Source organism: Delphinus delphis, chromosome 13, assembly GCF_949987515.2.
Source record: "Delphinus delphis chromosome 13, mDelDel1.2, whole genome shotgun sequence".
Classification (NCBI taxonomy): domain Eukaryota; kingdom Metazoa; phylum Chordata; class Mammalia; order Artiodactyla; family Delphinidae; genus Delphinus; species Delphinus delphis.
In genome coordinates this window covers 32127081-32149626 of record NC_082695.1, presented here as the reverse complement: position 1 = coordinate 32149626, position 22546 = coordinate 32127081, and the positions used below count along the sequence as shown (strand labels likewise).

The window sequence follows — 22546 nt, the reverse complement described above, 5'->3', positions numbered from 1 at the left end:
CAGAGCTGACTGTGCTGCCCTGCTCCCTCCCTCTGCCTATACAGCCCCGAAACCCCCCTTTAAAAGCCCCTGCCCCTCAACAGCCATCAGGAGTTGGTTCTCGGACAGGAGTCCACCCTCTCCCCCGGTTGCTGGCCTCCAAAATAAAGCAAGCTTTCCTTTCCTACCAACACCTGTCTCTTGAGAATTGGCTTTTGAGCGGCGAGCAGCCAGACCTGGGTTCGCTAACAACATCATATTGGGCATTCAAGAAAAATGAGACCCAAGATGAGATTCCACTTCACAGTCACTATGATGATATAAACAAAACACAGACAGCAAGTGTGGAGGAACGTGGAGCAACTGTAACCCTCACACACTACTGATGGGTATTAAAACAGAGCAGCTCCTGTGGTGAAGAGTCAGTAAGTAATTACTCACTAACTACTCAGTAAGGCAAACGTAGAATTACTACATGACCCAGCAATTTCACTCCTAAGTATATATACCCAAAAGAACTGAAAACATGTTCAAGCAAAAACTCATACACAAATATTCACAGCAGCAGTATCTGAAAAAGTCAAAAAGTGAAAACAACCCAAATGCCCATCAACTGACGAATGAATAAACAAATTGTGGTTTATCTACACAATGAATATTATTTGAAACTAAAAAGAAACAACGTATTCATACATGCTGCACCGTGGATGAACTCTAAAATCATTATGCTGAGTGAAAGAAGCCAGACACAAAAGGCCACATATCATATGATTCTATTTACATGAAATATTCAGAAGAGGCAAGACAAAGAGTAGATTAATGGTGTCCAAATGCTGCAGGGAATGGAGGGTGGGGATAACAGCTAAGTGGCTCAGGGTTTCTTTCTGGGGTGATGGAAACTTTCTAAAATTGATCGTGGTGATGGTTACACAACTCTGTAAATATGTTAAAAAAACACACACTGAATCTTACACTTTAAATGGATGAACTGTATAGTATGTGAATTAGATCTCAATAAAGTTTTTACAAAAATATAAATAGATCCCTTCCTTCAGGGCAAGAATTGTGTTTTATTCTTACTTGGTTCTCCACCTTCTGTAAACACAGAAGTCACTGTGGAGATGATGTTTGCTGAACTGAATCTGAGTTCAGTTGACAGCAGATTTGGAGAGGATCTCAGTGCAGGACACCACCCCTCAGGGGGACGTGGTCCCGCTGTCAGTCAACAGGGTCCGCAGGGCTCCCCGTCCACCTGCCCAGATTGAGCGGGAAGCTCGTTGGGGTGGAGGCTCCTGTCGCTGACTATAGAACAGACTTTCACACATACAAGACTGTTGAAAAAAACCACTGTTTTAACTGGTAAACAAGTCACTCTGAGCAATAAAGTGTACTGGAAACTTCGTATACATACAAAGCAATCAGAGTTACTTTTAAAATAGCAATACCATTCAAAAGAACTAGAAAAGAAAAAAAGGTAACTTTTAGCTAACAATCTATTAATGTCCTTTAACAGACCAATCTAATTTTTAATTGTACAGAGTTGGCTGTACGATGTACTACCTAAAACTATGCTACTAGGAGATTTTACGTCAACAAAAGGATCAGATTTACCCCTATTTGTTAGGAGGTGACTGTTAACTGGACATGGCCTGCCCATCACCAGATGAAGATCAGAACCTCACTATGAAGCCCGGCAAGCCGTCTGGACAGGGACTTTTCCTCCTCAAATGTAACATCTGTATTATCAGGGTTTTCTATGCACCTACCTAACACTTTTTTGTCATTTTGTGACTTTGACTAAGACCCCAGCAGATTGCATCTTCTGAAGGAATTTTTTAGTCCTTGTAGAAAGATACTGAGTAGAATATGTAGCACCTTGGATTGAACTTACATCAGCAAAGTAACACCTTTATAATTTATAGGTCACATGTTTCAAAAACTAATCTTTTTTCCTCTTTCTCTGAAGAAGTTCTTTTATCGGGAATCTATGAGAATGTGAGTGCACACCAGGGGTAACTGTACAGATCAGCACATGCTGTTCCACTTTCAAGAGGCTTAATCGCTCTCAGAAGTACAATTACACACACACACACACACACACGCACACACACACAAGCTATGACGAATATAGCAAATACATTTTTTCTGATATGTAATTACAACCATAAAATAAAATTTAATGTAAAAGTCTATAGGCATAAATGATGTGTAAAACACAAATTCACTTTAAGTAAAATAACTACAGCTAACAAATTGTGGAGCCAAATTACTAACAGAAACAAATCATCCAAACAATGTTAATTTCTTATCTTTTCCTATAAACTCTGAATATACAGATATAAAATCTATATGACAGATAATATATATAAAATACAATACATAACATATATGTGTATTTCAAGCAGTTCTAGCTCCAGCCTTGTCGTAGGGGAGAGAATATCTAAAGATTATGTGGGTTGGTAGGTTTTTCTTTTAAAATCTCATGTTTAATTCCCATTTGTGAACTGAGTGCACAGCATTCTATTATCCTGCCTCAGGGCTCCTTCTACCCCATGGCCTCAAGCCTTTCCTCTCTTGTGCATCTAACCAGGGACTAACAGCTCTGGTGCGCTCGTGCTTTCCCACAAACCTAGAGGTCAGCATGATCACGGCTCATCACGAGCTTTAAGCAATTTTGTTTATTGCTCAGCTTTAATTGCCTTCACCCAATTGTTACTCACAGCTCCTTTGCATATATTTTCATTACACTCCACTCTCTTGATCATACCTTGATTAAGTGGCTCATCTGCTTGAATTTTCATTTTACATTTACTTCCCAAACCAAATGGGAAGCTTCCTGGCATTCAATGAAGGCCACTGTGCAGGGCCAACACCCTGCAGCACCATAAGAGGGAACCCCTTTCTAACATGGTTGAGTCCCCACTGAAGACGAGTAATCATATGATGGATTAAGGTTTTAAATAACCAAACTTCTTGACTTATTGTTCATCCTGTTTTTCCTTAGCACTCAGAGCAGCTTTAGATACTCTAATAGGAATAAAAACATTTTAAAAGAGTAGATGACTTTGGGACTTCCCTGGTGGCACAGTGGATAAGACTCCATGCTCCCAATGCAGGCGGCCTGGGTTTGACCCTTGGTCAGGGAACTAGATCCCACATGTATGCTGCAACTAAGAGTTCGCATGCCACAACTAAGGAGCCCTGGAACCGCAACTAAGGAGCTTCCTGCCACAACTAACACCTGGTGTAACCAAATAAATAAATAAATATTTTTTTAAAGCAATGTATTAAAAAAAAGAGTAGATGACTTTATGAGTACAGACACAAAATTCTTCAATAAAATATTAGCTAACCAAGTAGTGCAGCAACATGTAAGAAAAAATATATTTATACACACACACACACACACACGAGATTTATCCCAAGAAGACAAGATTGTTTCAACATATAGAAAGCAATAAATATAATAAAACCATATTAATAGAATAAAGGACGACCCTTTCATGATAAAACAACTAGGAATAGAAGAGACCTTCCTCAATCTGATAAAGGGCATCCCACGAAAAGCTCACAGCAAACATCATGTTTAATGTGCAAAGACGAAGTGTTCCCCTAGGATCAGGAACAAGAAAAGCATATCTGATCCTGCCACTATTGTTCAGCATGCGCTGGGAGGTCTAGACAGAGGATTCAGGAAAGAAAGAAAATGTATTCAGATCGGAAAGGAAGACGTGAAAGTATCTTTACTTATAGATGACATAATTTTGCATATAGAAAATCCTAAGTAACACACACACACACACACACACACACACACACACACACACACATTAGAGCAAATAAATGAATTCAGAGTATAAGGTCATTGCACAAAAATCAATTGTATTTCTACCAAGTAGCAATGAACAATCCAAAGATAAAATTAAGAAAACAATTCCACTTACAGCATTAAAAAGAACAGACCAAAGACATGACAAGAAAACAACAGACAAATACCCCTTATGAATACAGATACAAAAGTTCTTAACAGAACTGTAGCAAACTGAACTCAACAGCACATTAGAAGGATTATACACCATGAAACAAAGGGGAAGAAAGTCCCACACAATCTTCTCAATAGATGCAGAAAAAGCACTGGACAGAATTCAACACCCTTTTATGATAAAAACGCTCAGAAAACTAGGAGTAAAAGGGAGCTTCCTTAACATGATATGGGGCATTTATGAAAAACCCACAGCTAATATCATACTTGATAGTGAGAGACCGAAATCTTTTCACCCTAAGATTAGGAAAAAGACAAGAATGCCTACTTTTACCACTACATTCAATACTGTACTGGAAGTCCTAGCTAGCATAATCAGGCAAGACACAAAATTAAAGGCATTCAAATTAGAAATATGAATTTTTTGGAACTTTACTATTTTGATAGACTACACAATTCTATATGAAAAAATCCCATAGCATCCACACAAAAAAACCTACTAGAGCTAATAAACAAATTCAGCAAAATTGCAGACTGTGAAATCATTTGTGTTTCTTTATGCCAGAAATAAAAAAAATTCCAAAAATAAATAAATAAAACAATTCCATTTACAACAGCATCCAAAAGAATAAAATACCAATAAACTTAACCAAGGAGGTAAAAGACCTGTACACCCAAAACTAAAAAATACTGCTGACAGAAATGAAAGAAGGTCTAAGTAAGTGAAAAGACATCCCATGTTCATGGATTAGAAAACCTAATACTGTTAAGATGGCAACACTCCCTAAAGCAGTCTACATTGAACATAACCCTTACCAAAATCCCAATAGTCATTTCTCCAGAAATGGAAAAGCCAATCCTCAAATTCATAAAGAACTGCAAGGGGCCGCAAACAGCCAAAGCAATCTTGAAAAAGAAGAACAAAGTTGGAGGGTTCACATTTCCAGATTTCAAAACGGACTAAAAAGCTACAGTGGTCAAAACAGTATGGTAGGGGGCTTCCCTGGTGGCGCAGTGGTTGAGGGTCCGCCTGCCGATGCAGGGGACACGGGTTCGTGCCCCGGTCCGGGAGGATCCCACGTGTCGCGGAGCGGCTGGGCCTGTGAGCCATGGCCGCTGGGCCTGCACGTCCGGAGCCTGTGCTCCGCAGAGGGAGGGGCCGCGACAGTGAGAGGCCCGCGTACCGCAAAAAACAAAAACAAAAACAAAAAACAGCATGGTACATATTAGCTAATGCAATAAGACAAGAAAAGGAAATAAACGATATATTGACTGGGAAGAAAGAAATATAACTTTGTTCACAGAGGTGTAGAATATCTAAAAGCATCAACAAAAAAACTCCAAGAACCAATAAGTGATTATAACAAGGTTGCAGGATACAAGGTTAACATATAAAATTTAACTGCTTTCCTATATACCAGCAATGAACAAGTGAAATTTGAAATTAAAAACACAATACCATATACATTAGCACTCAAAATAACAGAATAGTTATAAAATCTAGCAAAATATATGTAAGATCTATATGAGAAAAACCGCAAAATGTCACTGAAATAAATCAAAGAACTAAATAAATGGAGAGATATTCCGTTTCTGTAATGAGAAAACAGATAAATAACAAGAAAGTCCCTATGTCAGTGTTTAGCTGAGCCACTAAGTTGGCTTGGTGAAGGGGTCTGGCAAGTCTAGGCCCTCATTATTAATTCTCACTTCTTAGGTTTCTACATTTCTTACACTTAACTCCAAAGTTAAGTATATTTAATAACCTAATGGTCAATTAATGAATTAACATTGGTAATAAGTTAAATTACATAGGTGGAAATAGCTAGTTTTAAAAGTCAGTTCACAGTGATTACACTCATTTCGTTGGATAAAAAAATAGCACTTTTTTAAAATGGCTGCCTAATATGTCTTTATAAACACAGTCCATTTGCATTATGGGGAAGGATGTGCAGATTTCAGACATCTGGGTCCCTTGATGGTCCACAGAATCTTGCACGATATTTTTATCATACACTTTGTATTGAAATGTGGTTTCCATAAACAAAAATAAGAATGGGCATTGCCACTCACACAGAGATGACTTCAAAGAGAACCCAGCCAGTCCACTCACCTTGGGGTGCTATCAGAGTTCTTCCATGCTCCTGACACCAACCAACTGGCTGAACATAAGGACTATTGACGTCACACCTGCAAAAACAGGATTCTATTTTAGATCCCATATTAACACCAGAGAAAGAATCCAAGAGTAATGTTCATTCTAGATATTAAGAGATGACATGGAAAATACTACGGCACAGCTAAAATATTTTATAGCCTAAGAGAAACAGAAGTAATTTTAGTTCTATATTTTGTAAGCTGAGTGGCCAAACTTCTCTTTTATATAAACTTCTTGAAATTTAAAAGTATTTCTTTAAAAAGGGTTTGACTAGGACCTGAACTGCCAGTGATCTCTCCAGAGAGTGAACATTTTAATAAACCCCTTCTACCACTTCTTGCTAGCAGCAAGGGAAAATATTAATAGGCCAGTCCAAATTTTAATAAGACGGACCAGACTCCACATGCCTACAATTTCCTCCCTCTCCTTTTCAGGAACCCAGACTATACTACCTAAGACACATACAGCAATTAATCCATGCTCTTCTTCTTAGTTCAAAGAAGAAAACAGCCCCCCTCCTCCCACTGTGCACATGAAGAATCACAGCCTCAGGCGGGGACTTGTCAATCATTCAGGATATGCTCTTAAGAAATGCCACAAAAATTATTTTTGCCGTGCCCTCTTCCATATTTCAGGTTTTCACCCAGAAAATCCTTTTAACTCATGCAATGTTAGTTTAATGGCATCGTGAGCATACATCTTCTCTGTTCACAGGCTTTCAAATAATTCACTCCATTCTCCCTGAATCTTCCCTTTTAAAAATATGACAGTCTGAGTCCAACATTTTTCAGGAAAAAATAATACTGCAAGTTCTTAACTTCCTCTTTACAGAAATGCTTCCCTTACAAACTAGACACAATATAGTGGACTGCCCTGAACTGGTCACATTATTTCAGATGAGGCCTCATTAGGCAACCTCTCAGAGATGAAAAAAAAACTTTCTCGGTTCTTTAATTCAACAGTTCACGAGGAAAAGAAGGTAGTGACAAGCCAGCCACTAGGTTCCTCATGTTCATTACTATAAGAACAGCAAGAACAGTGACAGTCATGGAATGAACACAAATTCGTAACGGCAAACACGAACACACAAAAATACAACGCAGATTGGTGTCTCACCAGTAATCGTAACTATCATCCCAATCGTCAAAATGCACTAGCAAGCGATCTCCAACAATATCTGCTACGGTTGCCACACATACCAAGGAAGGGTTCTTCCTGTCGACAGCCTCCAGCTTCATTCCAACCTGAAATTCCTTAGGCACTGGCCCATTCTAACACGGGGAAGAGGCACAAAGAGAAACAGGACACCAAACAGGACTGAGCCACTGTCAAAACTTCTGTCATGTTTAGCATCAGAAAAGTCTACAGGGTATCAACACTTAAACTGCAGAATGAAGCCAGCCAGTAAAAATATTCCAACAGACTGTTACCAAGTGTACATTCATAAAAAAGCAATCCCAGGAAATGAGCTTTTACTCTGTGCTTTTCTCTTTTGTTGTGCAGGTAGGTTTTATTTCCCCTTTCATCATCATTTTCCCTCTTCAGTTCATAGAATAATCTGTATTAATTTTAAAATACACTGTTTACTGAATACAGTAATATCAAATAATTTTCTCTGGTCCCCGTAGGCTTTAGATGGGTGGTATATTTCCAAATACCACTATTTGGAAAAGTTTTAAAGATATGCTCTTTAGCACTAAAATTACCACTTATACTTTGATCAAGTGTTGAAATTAGTGGCTTTCTCAACATTTAAGGAATACATGCACTTATCCATAAATAAATCATAGTTGAAAAAAAAACCAAATGCTTTTTTTAGTACCTGCACATATTTTTTAGTATTAAAAATACTAAGGGCTATGATTTATAATAACATGACAATGATAAAGCCCCACTTTTCCTGTAGCTATGATTAGCCAGGCCTGGGATTTAGAAAATATACACACAATATCCAGGAACTAGAAGAGGGTTTTTTTCCCTACTTCTTTACTATCTATACTGGACCCTCATTTTTGGTTTCCTTTAGCACATTACTTTTCTTAAAGCATTTTCACATTTCTCTAACTCTCTTCCTTGATACGAGTCTATGAAACATGTTGAACAGTTGTAGAACACTGATTCAAGAGCAGGACACTGAAGCCTGGGGAAGGGGGCGGAGGGTGGGGACTGTCCTCAGGGGACACAGCCAGCAGGTGGTGGGGCCTCCCTGGCTCCAGGCTTCCCGCCCCTCCACGGTGTGTGGCCTCACCTGGGGCCCAGAGGACGCGGGGCTGCGACTTTTTCTCCTTCTCTCCTGAACACCTGTTAGGCTGCTGGGACACAGAGGGTGAGTGTGCTCCACCCAAATCCTCACACACCCTTCGAATCTATATGAACCGTCACCCTCTTTTTCATTACACATAAATACAACTGGACCAGGTATAGTCAAAGTCCACCTGGCATATCAGCAGATCTCAAAACATCAAACTAAATTTAAATGACTAACTCACTAGAAGCAAAAAGAAACACCTTCTAAAAGGCATTTTAAATTTTAGCCAGCTTTACATGTAAATGTTTCTACTCTCTCCATCTAATTATTTAATTGTATGTTTAAAAGAAAAACAAATATGCCCATAGGAAACTGACAAATGTAGTGAGAAAAGTCATAGGAAGCTAAGGATTCTTAAAAGATTAAAAAAGAACAGAATACATAGTGAATTTTAAGAAATTTAAGTTGAAGTAAAAATCTGATTTATACTATGGAAGAAAATACTTACAGAATTTCTGTTTCTGAATAATTTCTTGGGAGCATTTTGCAATTTGCAGGCCTTCAAGTAATCCATCCAAACAAATTTATCTTTTCTATAACCTAAAAAAAAAGTACGGATTATTCAAAATACCCACAAGATGTAACCATGTGCATAATAAGTGTATCAATACTATTCTTATTCAGTTTTCTGCCATAAATTCAACGTCCTTTAGCAGACACAAAAGATTTATATTAAAATCTCTAAACTGTTTCAGTGTTGTTTTAATGTATGGAATTCCAAACTGTTGAGTTTGATTTCCCACCATGCATGTCATTCCCTACAAAGTTTAAAACTCATTCAAATATGGAATCAGTACCCTGGTAGCCTGACAGGAGTCTCATCTCCTGCGTCCCTCAGGCCTCCTGAAGCAGTCACGTCCCCGAGGCCAGCCAGCGTGGGCCTGATGGTAAGCAGCCCCGGGGGAGCCAGACACTGCAGGGGCGACAGAACCGTCCCCCAGGCCACGTGGCAGTTCCAGCTTTCTGCCCTTGTCTTTACAGGCTTCCCAATAAAATGCCTGACCCTCCCGTCCATGTGCCCTAAAGCAGCTCGTGTGGGGCTGGCCCAAATAACCAGGCTCAGGAAATACTCAGATTGAGTGTCACAGAATAGACGTCAAACTCCTTGCACTGGCCTTCAAGGCCGCGGCGACACCTCTCACTTATCTCCTCCCTCCTGGCCCTTGCCTCTCCGCTCGCTCCAGCGCTCCTGTGATTACTGGTCTGCCACACCCGCTGCTGGGCTCTGACACGTGCTCCTCCCCAGGGAGCCAGCTGGCTGTCTCTGTCGTGCATCCGTCCAGGCATCTGTCAGATGTCACACCCCAGGCCTGTCTTCACCTTACTTATTGCAAGGGCAGCCCTGGGACCCCACTCAGCGCTCCACGCCTGTCACCGCTAGACACACACCTTTCTCTCTGTTTATCCTCCTTCTCCCCTCTGGAATGAAAGCCCCGTGAAGACGGAGACGGTTTCCTTTATTCACTGCTCTGTCTCCAGGACCTGCACACAGGAAAGGCTCCACGAACACCTACCACCCACGGGGTGAATGAGCCTGGGGCCTGTTCCAACCTCCCTGAAACCCAGCAATCTCAGGGGATCCTGCTGCCAGCCTCAGGGGTGGACCCCAGAGGACACCCTGAGCTGCTTCCTAAGAGTAAAATGACTATACAGTGACTCCAGAAGTTGCCACGGTCAGCCAGGAGTCTAACACCCAAGCAGGAGACCTTATATACAAATTTGCTGGTCAAGGAAACAGGCCCACTGGCATCTCAACCTATGAATCCTCACCTCACTAGCAGACAGCAGGCAAGAAAGGTTTCAGTCATGTCTGCCAGACCCAGTTCCTCTCCCACATAACAAAAGACAAAGATGAGACTTTTAATCCCCATCGAAAGAAAACAGTGAATTTTTCACTTTCATAGTTCCCTGCGTTCCATGATTTCTGCTTGAAACAAATGATATACAGTGAATCAAGTTTCCTCACTGTACAGCATCACTGATTAAGTGAAATATTTTATTTCAACTGTAATTTAAACATTCGTTTCTTCATTCCTTATAAAGTTTAATAGACTTTATGTGAGATAAAATGCTCTCAGGAGATTTTACTTCTGCCCTATGCACCTCAGAGTATTTGACCTAAACGGTCTTGGATGTTTTTCTTTAAAGACATTTATTTATTTCTAACAGTGATATCCTTGTAGTCTTACTGCTTTTTGTGGATCAAACTTTCATTTTGAAAATCAATTCACACCAGGCTCTCTTGTTAGTATTTCCTTAAAAAGCTGACTGTCTTTTCCTCCTGACTTACCCTTAGGGATGTGTAATTCATGTTTGGTCTTTTCACACCACCCTACTGGATGAATGTCAGGGGAACCAGCATTAGTCCAAAAATCATAGCAGCTTAAATAACCGTCAAAATGAAGTCTGAGACGGTAACCACACACCTGCAAAATGGAATGTTTACAATCGTTCATTAAGAGTCATGCATTTGAAGTGTACACAAAATTAACAAAATATTCATTTATTCTGTCAACACCATCAATATATATGAACCAATCCTTACATCCAAATGTCTTAAAGAACAAATTCATAGATGAATCTGGATAAGACAAATGCTGACAAACTAGACACTATCTTTCAAGTATCAAAAATTTTTCTGCAAAAAAACTATCCTTTTACTCAGTCTAGGAATCTGAGGTCAATTTACATAACCATTAATCGACAAGTTTGTTTATTTGTTCATTCAATACCTAGCAAATATTCCTTTCAGAAACCCCATCTCCTGCTGTCTGGCTTGGATTCATACCCCAAAACAGTGTAACCTAAAGTACACAGCAAAAACCAAAATGGGTGTGACCTTACTTAACCTAACATATGGACCCAGCATACTCAACAAAGAAAAACAGTCTGAGAAACACATCTCCTAGTCATGCTATACAAGTTCAATAACTACAATCATTCAGTAAATTAAGTGAATAGTGTTTTCTATGTTTGATGTTATTCAAAATACTGAGGTCTTTTATCAATTTAATAACATAAAATGTTTAGTAAATATTATATAAGCCATTTACTTTATCAATGGCTCCTCACCCTATATAATTTTCATAAAATTCATGTATTTATATAAATATATAATTCATAAGCATGGATTTTTTCATATACATTTCTCATTAGTTCAGATAAAACCTGAATAATTGTCTCTTTTAACAGACAAAAGCAACATTGTGGGATTCACTGATTTTTATCAACCTCAGGTGAAAACTATTTACCAATTAAATCAAGAGTTACCACTAGTAATGAGAAACTTAGAAAATTAATCTTCAGACAAGGAAAGAATTTCATTAAAGAACATACTTCACTCATCACTGAATAAAATAAATCCATAATGTACCTGGACTTGTTTATAACACAAAGTACTGAAATTCGTCATTCTCTAGGAAATTCTCTCCTGTCACTGCAATTAGCCCAAGACAGTAACACTATTTCTTACCTCAGCTACAGAAAGCACACAAAACACAGATGGATGACGGGGGTCAATGCCTTCTAATCTCATTCCAACCTGAAAACCATTTTCACGCTCCGGAAAGGACTGGTCCTACGAAATTTCATGATATAATATTAATCACTGAAATATCTTCACAGTTTGATATTAAAACACTTGGTGTCTCTATGCACACAATCATACACGTTTGGAAGCTCAATAATATAACCAAAGAAAGAAGCCTGCTCTTGGAGATTTTGCCCTCAAAGACGGCTTGATCGGTTGTACGTTCTTTGAAATAGTTCATCTGCCAAACTTTATGTCCTGTGAACCCCCCACCTACTCCTTTTGCCCATTTTTCCTTAATGATCTGAAGGAGCTCTTCCTGTACTCTGGACACAATACTTTGTTGATTATAATGGTTACTTATTCCCAATCTGTGACTTACTTGGCTTTTCACGTTGTTTATGATGACTGTGGAGAATTTTATTTTAACGTAATAAAATATATCAGCTATTTCCTGTACAGTTGGCACATCTAGCCCATGAAATCCCTTGCAACACTGAAGTTACATAAATATTCTCCTACTGTTATTTTATTTTTTAACATCTTTATTGGCGTATAATTGCTTTACAATGGTCTGTTAGTTTCTGCTTTATGACAAAGTGAATCAGTTATACATATACATGTGTCCCCATATCTCTTTCCTCTTGCATCTCCCTCCCTCCCACACTCCCTATCCCACCCCCTCTAGGTGGTCACAAAGTACTGAGCTAATCTCCCTGTGCTATGCGGCTGCTTCCCACTCCATCCATTTTACGTTTGGTAGTGTATATATGTCCATGCCACTTTCTCATTTTGTCCCAGCTTACCCTTCCGCCTCCCAGTATCCTCAAGTCCATTCTCTAGTAGGTCTGCATCTTTATTCCCGTCTTGCCCCTAGGTTTTTCTGACCATTTTTTTTTCTTCTTTAGATTCCATATATATGTGTTAGCATACGGTATTTGTTTTTCTTTTTCTGACTTACTTCACTCTGTATGACAGTCTCTAGGTCCATCCACCTCACTGCAAATAACTCAGTTTCGTTCCTTTATATGGCTGAGTAATATTCCACTGTATACATGTGCCACATCTTCTTTATCCATTCATCTCTTGATGGACACTTAGGTTGCTTCCATGTCCTGGCCATTGTAAATAGAGCTGCAATGAACATTTTGGTACATGACTCTTTTTGAATTATGGTTTTCTCAGGGTATATGCTCAGTACTGGGATTGCTGGGTCATATGGTATTTCTATTTTTAGTTTTTTAACAAACCTCCATACTGTTCTCCATAGTGGCTGTATCAATTTACATTCTCACCAACAGTACAAGAGGGTTCCCTTTTCTCCACACCCTCTCCAGCATTTCTTTGTAGATTTTTTGATGATGGCCACGCTGACCAGTGTGAGATGATATCTCATTGTAGTTTTGATTTCCATTTCTCTAATGATTAAGGATATTGAGCATTCTTTCATGTGTTTGTTGGCAATCTGTATATCTTCTTTGGAGAAATGTCTATTTAGGTCTTCTGCCCATTTTGGGATTGGGTTGTTGGTTTTTTTTGATATTGAGCTGCATGAGTTGCTTCTATGTTTTGGAGATTAATCCTTTGTCAGTTGCTTCATTTGCAAATATTTTCTCCCATTCTGAGCATTGTCTTTTCATCTTGTTTATGGTTTCCTTTGCTGTGCAAAACCTTTTAAGTTTTTTGTTTATTTTTGTTTTTACTACCATTTCTCTAGGAGGTGGGTCAAAAAGGATCTTGCTGTGATTTATGTCATAGAGTGTTCTGCCTATGTTTTCCTCTAAGAGTTTGATGGAGCCTGGACTTGCATTTAGGTCTTTAATCCATTTTGAGCTTATTTTTCTGTATGGTGTTAGAGAGTGTTCTAATTTCATTCTTTTACATGTAGCTGTCCAGTTTTCCCAGCACCACTTATTGAAGAGGCTGTCTTTTCTCCACTGTATATTCTTGCCTCCTTTATCAAAGATAAGGTGACCATATGTACGTGGGTTTACCTCTGGGCTGTCTATCCTGTTCCATTGATCTATATTTCTGTTTTTGTGCCAGTACCATACTGTCTTGATTACTGTTGCTTTGTAGTATACTCTGAAGTCAGGGAGCCTGATTCCTCCAGCTCCATTTTTCTTTCTCAAGATTGCTTTGGCTATTCGGGGTCTTTTGTGTTTCCATACAAATTGTGAAATTTTTTGTTCTAGTTCTGTGAAAAATGCCAGTGGTAGTTTGATAGGGATTGCATTGAATCTGTAGATTGCTTTGGGTAGTAGAGTCATTTTCACAATGTTGATTCTTCCAATCTAAGAACATGGTATATCTCTCCATCTGTTTGTATCATCTTTAATTTCTTTCATCAGTGTCTTATAATTTTCTGCATACAGTTTTTTTCTCTCCTTTGGTAGGTTTATTCCTAGATATTTTATTCTTTTTGTTGCAATGGTAAATAGGAGAGTTTTCTTAATTTCACCTTCAGATTTTTCATCATTAGTGTTTAGGGATACAAGAGATTTCTGTGCATTAATTTTGTATCCTGCTACTTTACCAAATTCATTGATTAGCTCTAGTAGTTTTCTGGTAGCATCTTAGGATTCTCTATGTATAGTATTATGTCATCTGCAAACAGTGACAGCTTTACTTCTTCTTTTCCGATTTGGATTCCTTTTATTTGTTTTTCTTCTGATTGCTGTTGCTAAAACTTCCAAAACTATATTGAATAATGGTGGTGAGAGTGGACATCCTTGTCTTGTTCCTGATCTTACAGGAAATGCTTTCAGTTTTTTTACCACTGAGAACGATGTTAGCTGTGGGTTTGTCATATATGGCCTTTATTATGTTGAGGTAAGTTCCCTCTATGCCTACTTTCTGGAGGGTTTTTATCATAAATCGGTGTTGAATTTTGTCAAAAGGTTTTTCTGCATCTATCAAGATGATCATATGGTTTTTCTCCTTCAATTTGTTAATATGGTTTATCATGTTGATTGACTTGCATATATTGAAGAATCCTTGCATTCCTAGGATAAACCCCACTTGATCATGGTGTATGATCCTTTTAATGTGCTGTTGGATTCTGTTTGCTAGTACTTTGTTGAGAATTTTTGCATCTTTGTTCATCAGTGATATTGGCCTGTAGTTTTCTTTCTTTGTGACATCTTTGTCTGGTTTTGGTATCAGGGTGATGGTGGCCTCGTAGAATGAGTTTGGGAGTGTTCCTCCCTCTGTTATATTGTGGAAGAGTTTGAGAAGGACAGGTTTTAGCTCTTCTCTAAATGTTTGATAGAATTCTTTCTCCTGTGAAGCCATCTGGTCCTGGGCTTTTGTTTGTTGGAAGATTTTTAATCACAGTCTCAATTTCAGTGCTTGTGATTGGTCTGTTCATATTTTCTATTTCTTCCTGGTTCAATCTTGGAAGGTTGTGCTTTTCTAAGAATTTGTCCATTTCTTCTGGGTTGTCCATTTTATTGGCATATAGTTGCTTGTAGTAATCTCTCATGATCTTTTGTATTTCTGCAGTGTCAGTTGCTACTTCTCCTTTTTCATTTCTAATTCTATTGATTTGAGTCTTCTCCCTTTTTTTCTTGATGAGTCTGGCTAATGGTTTATCAATTTTGTTTATCTTCTCAAAGAACCAGCTTTTAGTTTTATTGATCTTTGGTATCGTTTCCTTCATTCCTTCCTCATTTATTTCTAATCTGATCTTTATGATTTCTTTCCTTCTGCTAATTTTGGGGTTTTTTTGTTTTTCTTTCTCTAATTGCTTTAGGTGTAAGGTTAGGTTGTTTATTTGAGATGTTTCTTGTTTCTTAAGGTAGGATTGTATTGCTATAAACTTCCCTCTTAGAACTACTTTTGCTTCATCCCATAGGTTTTGGGTCGTTGTGTTTTCATTGTCATTTGTTTCTAGGTATTTTTTGATTTCCTCCTTGATTTCTTCAGTGATCTCTTGGTTATTAAGTAGTGTGTTGTTTAGCCTCCATGTGTTTGTATTTCTTACAGATTTTTTTCCTGTAATTGATATCTAGTCTCATAGTGTTGTGGTCAGAAAAGATACTTGATACGATTTCAATTTTCTTAAATTTACCAAGGCTTGTTTGTGACTCAAGATATGATCCTGGAGAATGTTCCGTGAGCACTTGAGAAGAATGTGTATTCTGTTGTTTTTAGATGGAATGTCCTATAAATATCAATTAAGTCCATCTTGTTTAATGTATTATATAAAGCTTGTGTTTCCTTATTTATTTTCATTTTTGATCATCTGTCTATTGGTGAAAGTGGGGTGTTAAAGTCCCCTACTCTGATTGTGTTACTGTCGATTTCCCCTTTTATGCCTGTTAGTATTTGCCTTATGTACTGAGGTGCTCCTATGTTGGGTGCATAAATATTTACAATTGTTGTGTCTTCTTCTTGGATTGATCGCTTGATCATTATGTAGTGTCCTTCTTTGTCTCTTGTAATAGTCTTTATTTTAAAGTCTATTTTGTCTGATATGAGAATTGATACTCCAGCTTTCTTTTGATTTCCATTTGCATGGAATATCTTTTCCCATCCCCTCACTTTCAGTCTGTATGTGTCCTTATGTCTGAAGTGGGTCTCTTGTAGATGGCATATATACAGGTCTTGTTTTTGTATCCATTCAGCCAGTCTATGTCTTTTGGTTGGAGCATTTAAACCATTTACATTTAAGGTAATTATCAATATGTATGCTCCTATTACCATTTTCTTAATTGTTTTGGGTTTATTATTGTAGGTCTTTTCCTTCTCTTGTGTTTCCTGCCTAGAGAAGTTCCTTTACAATTTGTTGTAAAGCTGGTCTGGTGGTGCTGAATTCTCTTAGATTTTGCTTGTCTGTAAAGCTTTTAATTTCTCTGTCAAATGTGAATGAGATCCTTGCTGGGAACAGTAATCTTGGTTGTAGGTTTTTCTCCTTCATCACTTTCAATATGTCCTGCCACTCCCTTCTGGCTTGCAGATTTTCTGCTGAAAACTCAGCTGTTAACCTTATGGAGATTTCCTGTGTGTTATTTGTTGTTTTTCCCTTGTTGCTTTTAATATGTGTTCTTTGTATTTAATTTTTGATAGTTTGATTAATACATGTCTTGGTGTATTTCTCCTTGGATTTATCCTGTATGGGACTCTCTGTGCTTCCTGGACTTGATTAACTATTTCCTTTCCCATATTAGGGAAGTTTTCAACTATAATCTCTTCAAATATTTTCTCAGTCCCTTTCTTTTTCTCTTCTTCTTCTGGGACCCCTATAATTGGAACATTGGTGTGTTTAATGTTGTCGCAGAGATCTCTGAGACTGTCCTCAAATCTTTTCATTCTTTTTTCTTTATTCTGCTCTGCAGTAGTTATTTCCACTATTTTATCTTCCAGGTCACTTATCCGTTCTTCTGCCTCAGTTATTCTGCTATTGATCCCTTCTAGAGATTTTTTAATTTCATTTGTTGTGTTGTTCATCACTGTTCTTTGCTCTTTAGTTCTTCTAGGTCCTTGTTAAACGTTTCTTGTATTTTCTCCATTCTGTTTCCCAGATTTTGAATCATCAGTACTATCATTATTCTGAATTATTTTTCAGGTAGACTATCTATTTCCTCTTCATTTGTTAGGTCTAGTAGGTTTTTGCCTTGCTCCTTCATCTGCTGTGTGTTTCTCTGTCTTCTCATTTTGCTTATCTTACTGTGTTTGGGGTCTCCTTTTCGCAGGCTGCAGGTTCGTAGTTTCCGTTGTTTTTGGTGTCTGTCCCCAGTGGCTTAGGCTGGTTTAGTGTGTTGTGTAGGCTTCCTGGTGGAGGGGACTAGTGCCTGTGTTCTGGTGGATGTGGCTGGATCTTGTCTTTCTGGTGGGCAGGTCCACGTTTGGTGGTGTGTTTTGAGGTGTCTGTGGCCTTATTATGATTTTAGGCAGCCTCTGTGCTAATGGGTGGGGTTGTGTTCCTGTCTTGCTAGTTGTTCGGCATAGGATGTCCTACACTGTAGCTTTCTGGTCACTGAGTGGAGCTGGGTCTTGGCGTTGAGATGGAGATCTCTGGGAGATTTTCGCCGTTTGATATTACACGGAGCTGGGAGGTCTCTTGTGGACCAGTTTCCTGAACTTGGCTCTCCCACCTCAGTGGCATAGCCCTGACACCTGGCTGGAGCACCAAGAGCCTGTCCTCCACACAGCTCAGAATAAAAGGGAGAAAAGAAAGAAAGAAGAAGATAAAATAAAATAAAGTTATTAAAATAAAAAAAATAATTATTAAGAAAAAATAATTTTTTAATAAAAAAAAAAACGGACAGACAGAACCCTAGGACAAATGGTAAAAGCAAAGCTATACAGACAAAATCACATACAAAAGCATATACATACACACTCACAAAAAGAGAAAAAGAGAAAAGAATATATATATCATTGCTCCCAAAGTCCACCTCCTCAATTTGGGATGATTCGTTGTCTATTCATGTATGCCACAGATGCCATCAAGTTGATGGTGGAGATTTAATCCACTGCTCCTGAGGCTGCTGGGAGAGATTTCCCTTCCTCTTCTTTGTTCGCACAGCTCCTGGGGTTCAGGTTTGGATTTGGATCCGCCTCTGTGTATAGGTTGCCCGAGGACGTCTGTTCTTCGTTCAGACAGGACAGGGTTAAAGGAGCAGCTGATTCGGGGGCTCTGCCTCAGTCGGCCGGGGGGAGGGAGGGGTACTGAGTGCGGGGCAAGCCTGCAGCAGCAGAGGCCAGCATGACGTTGCACCAGCCTGAGGCATGACGTGCGTTCTCCCAGGGAAGTTGTCCCTGGATCACGGGACCCTGGCAGTGGTGGCCTCCCGGGAGAGGAGGTGTGGAGAGTGACCTGTGCTCGCACACAGGTTTCTTGGTGGCAGCAGCAGCAGCCATAGCGTCTCATGCCCGTCTCTGGGGTGCGCGCTGATAGCCGCGGGTTGCACCTGTCTCTGGGGCTCCTTTAAGCAGCGCTCTTAATCCCCTCTCCTCGCACACCAGGAAACAAAGAGGGAAGAAAAAGTCTCTTGTCTCTTCAGCAGCTCCAGACTTTTTCCTGGACTCCCTCCTGGCTAGCTGTGGCGCAGTAGCCCTCTTCAGGCTGTGTTCACACCGCCAACCCCAGTCCTCTCCCTGGGATCCAGTGAAGCCGGAGCCTCAGCTCCCAGCTCCCACCCATCCCGGCGGGTGAGCAGACAAGCCTCTCAGGCTGGTGAGTGCTGGTCGGCACCGATCCTCTGTGCAGGAATCTCTCCACTTTGCCCTCCTCACCCCTGTTGCTGCACTCTCCTCCATGGCTCCGAAGCTTCCCCTCTCCGCCACCCGCAGTCTCCGCTGTGAAGGGGCTTCCTAGGATGTAGAAACCTTTCCTGCTTCACAGCTCCTTCCCACTAGTACAGGTCCCGTCCCTATCCATTTGTCTCTGTTTTTTCTTTTTTCTTTTGCCCTACCCAGGTACGTGGGGTGTTTATTGCCTTTTGGGAGGTCTGAGGTCTTCTGCCAGCTTTCAGTAGACGTTCTGTAGGAGTTGTTCCACATGTAGATGTATTTCTGATGTATTTGTGGGGAGGAAGGTGATCTCCACGTCTTACTCTTCCGCCATCTTGAAGCTATTTCTCCTCCTAGTGTTATTTTAAAACTTTTGTTCTTCATATTTAAATCTACAATACAATTGGAATTGATTTTTTCTATGGAGTGAGGTAGGGCTCTATTTTTTCATATGGAAAAGAAATTATTCAAAAAAAATTTTTTGAGTCGTTCATACTTTCATTGATCTGCAAAGTTTCCTCTATTATATCATGTTTCTACATGTCTTTGGGTATAATTCTGGCCTTTTAATCCTATTTGTTGGCATATTTGCCTACATCACATTGTCTTAATTGCTTATAATGAGTCTTTTTATCTGGAGAGCAATCTTTATCATGCTGAGTTTTCTAATTCAGGAACTTGTTCCCTTTCTATTTAATCTAATCATTTTCATTGTCCAAGATGTTTTTAAAATTTTCACATAAGACTTTGTAGTATTTATTCCTATGGACCTTTTATGGTTATTGCTATTGTAAAAGGAATTTATTTCATAAAAGACTTTCTCATTCATTCCCATTTATTATTTTCTTCAATATTGGTCTTGTTTCCCATAGCCTTGCTGAATGATTAATAGCTTTGAGCAGACAGTTTTGAGAAGATTCAACATTATTCATTTATTTATTCTTAATTGAGAATAAACTTATAAGTATACTAATGGAAGATGATGATTAAAATCTAGTACTATTAGATCTAGAGCTGCTTTTTAATCACTACTAACAATTGCTTAATCTATGAATGCCTATTTTAGGGGTAATTTATTCTTTTGAGAAAAATCTTTTCATTTGGAAATAATGTCAAACTTAAAGGAAAGTTCCAAGAACAAAATAGTACAGAGAACATGTATAGCCTTTGCCTAGATTTATTTATTGTTAACATTCCACCTCATTTGCTTTATCATTTCTGTTTGCCCCCTCTCTCAAGTGTCTGTGTGTATACAGATGCAGATGTATACATATACATACACGTGTACATATGATTTTTTAATCATTTGAGGGCTCTTTACCCCTAAATACTAAATTTTTTCCCTAAGAGCAGTCTATTTTCCCTAAAAATAGGAACGTTCTCTTACTTAACAACAGCTCATTTATCAACGTCTGTAAATTTGACATTACTTTTAACTAATCTTCCACTCATATTACAATTTTTCCAATTTATCCAACAATGTACTTCATAATATTTTCCCTCCAGAATAGGATTCAGTTTAAGGGCAGATATTAAATTTAATTGACATGTCTGTTTAGTCTCCCTTAATCTGGATCATTTTCCATTGCCTTTCTTTATCTTTTATAATACTGACATTTTAAAAGAACACAGTGTTTTCCCTCCTGTATTTTTTAAAATAGAAAGTTCCTCATTTTGGATTTGTCTGATGTTTCCCTGTGATTAGATGCAGGTTATGCATTGTTTTGCCAGCCTGCCATATGGGTGATGATGTGTTCTTCTAAGGACATCACATCTGGTCCATTGGTGATGTTAATTTTGATCACACAATTACAACATTCTGCAATTCCTTCACTATAGTTACATACAAAACACATATACATACATAAATATTTACACATATGTATACACATACATGTATATACATATATCTGATAAATCTTAAGTTCAAACAGATCCATCTAATTCAGTCCATCCTCAGAGGGCTCATTCTGTCTTTTTTGATCTATATTTGTATTTCTCCTCTAACAAGGTCAACACACTTACTCAGGTACTAAATCCTATAGTGTATGTCCTGCGGTTTCAGAACTCTTTTACCCCCACTACTATAATAAACAAACCTACAAAAAGAGTTCAGGATTTGTTTGCAATTTTCCCTTCCTGCTCTGCCATCCAAGAATAGGGTATAGAAACACTGTGTTCAAAAACTACTTGGATTCATTCTTTTTTCTCCCTTCAGTCCAATCATGGGATTCACCTGAAATATGGCTGAGTTCATTTGTTTCTGTTTTCTTTCACTTCTTAATGATTTATTTCAATTTTAATATGCAGAATATTAACGTACTTCCAAAAGTTAAAGCTCTACAGAACAGTACTCAGAGAAGTATCTCTCCTTCCCATGTCCTACCCACCCCATTCTACCTCTTAAGGTAACCAACCTCACTCTTTTCTGGTTTATCCTTCCCAGGTTTCTTCTTACAAGAATAAGCAATTATGTTTATATTTCTTCTTATTTTTCCCTCCCTTCTTACACATAAGACAGCATATTATACAGGCTGTTTTACATTGGCGTTGTTCACTTCCTAGTGTCCCCTGGAAACCACCTCATGTCAGGTCACAGCCACTGCCCACATTCTCTTTTAAGCTGCACTGTCCTCCACTGTGTACACGTAACATAGTTTATTCAACCTCCTTCCACACTTGAGTACATGCTTTTTTTTTCATAAGGACATGAAATTGTTTTAAAATCTTTATGAATTGGCTTGTAAAATGTCGTTAGAAACTTTCTTACATTCACAGCTCAAAACCCAAAAATTTGACGGAAACCAAAAATGAAATGGCAAGAATGAATGATTTCTCAGGAATACTTTATTTCTACAAAAGTAAATGTCATGTGTGTGTTTAACTCTCCCAGCCTTCTTCTCACTTCTGCTCAGTTTTCCAGCAGATTGTATTTAACAAGTTTTGTGTGACTACCTCCTGTTCACTGCTTCGAAATGTCTCAGTTAACTTCCCAAAGCACCACAACCATATACATAGATACATACACATGAACACAACATGGGTAAGAAAAGCAAAGGGGAAGGAGAGACCGGGGGAGAGTATAATAATAAGGCTGACAGGAGATTTAAGAAGCTGCAGAAAATGAGAGAACACTTTTCATGTTTCAACAAAACTGAAAGATGTAAAATTGGGGATGGGGAGTAACTAGTATTAGATCACATATGAATGATAAATGCAAGACACTGGCAATGAATCACAGCCAAGAGGTTGGGATGAGCAACGTCTGTCTTGTCAGCATTTCAAAATGGCTTCTCAGTTGACCATTTGGGAGCTTTTACGTAATGTTGCAAGGAGCCTGTATGGCTCCAG

General features: G+C 38.7%; 1 protein-coding gene across 1 annotated transcript in view; it reads right to left on the bottom strand.

Moving 5' to 3' along the window:
* L3MBTL4 (L3MBTL histone methyl-lysine binding protein 4) overlaps positions 1-22546 on the bottom strand; it is a 302262-nt gene that overhangs the window by 225258 nt on the left and 54458 nt on the right. Inside the window, exons 4-8 of the mRNA XM_060027767.1 lie at positions 11900-12004; positions 10718-10853; positions 8876-8967; positions 7236-7390; positions 6075-6151 (exon numbers count right to left, since the gene is read on the bottom strand). Of these exons, the coding sequence (XP_059883750.1) occupies positions 6075-6151; positions 7236-7390; positions 8876-8967; positions 10718-10853; positions 11900-12004 (565 nt within the window). The remainder of the gene's footprint in view (positions 1-6074; positions 6152-7235; positions 7391-8875; positions 8968-10717; positions 10854-11899; positions 12005-22546) is intronic.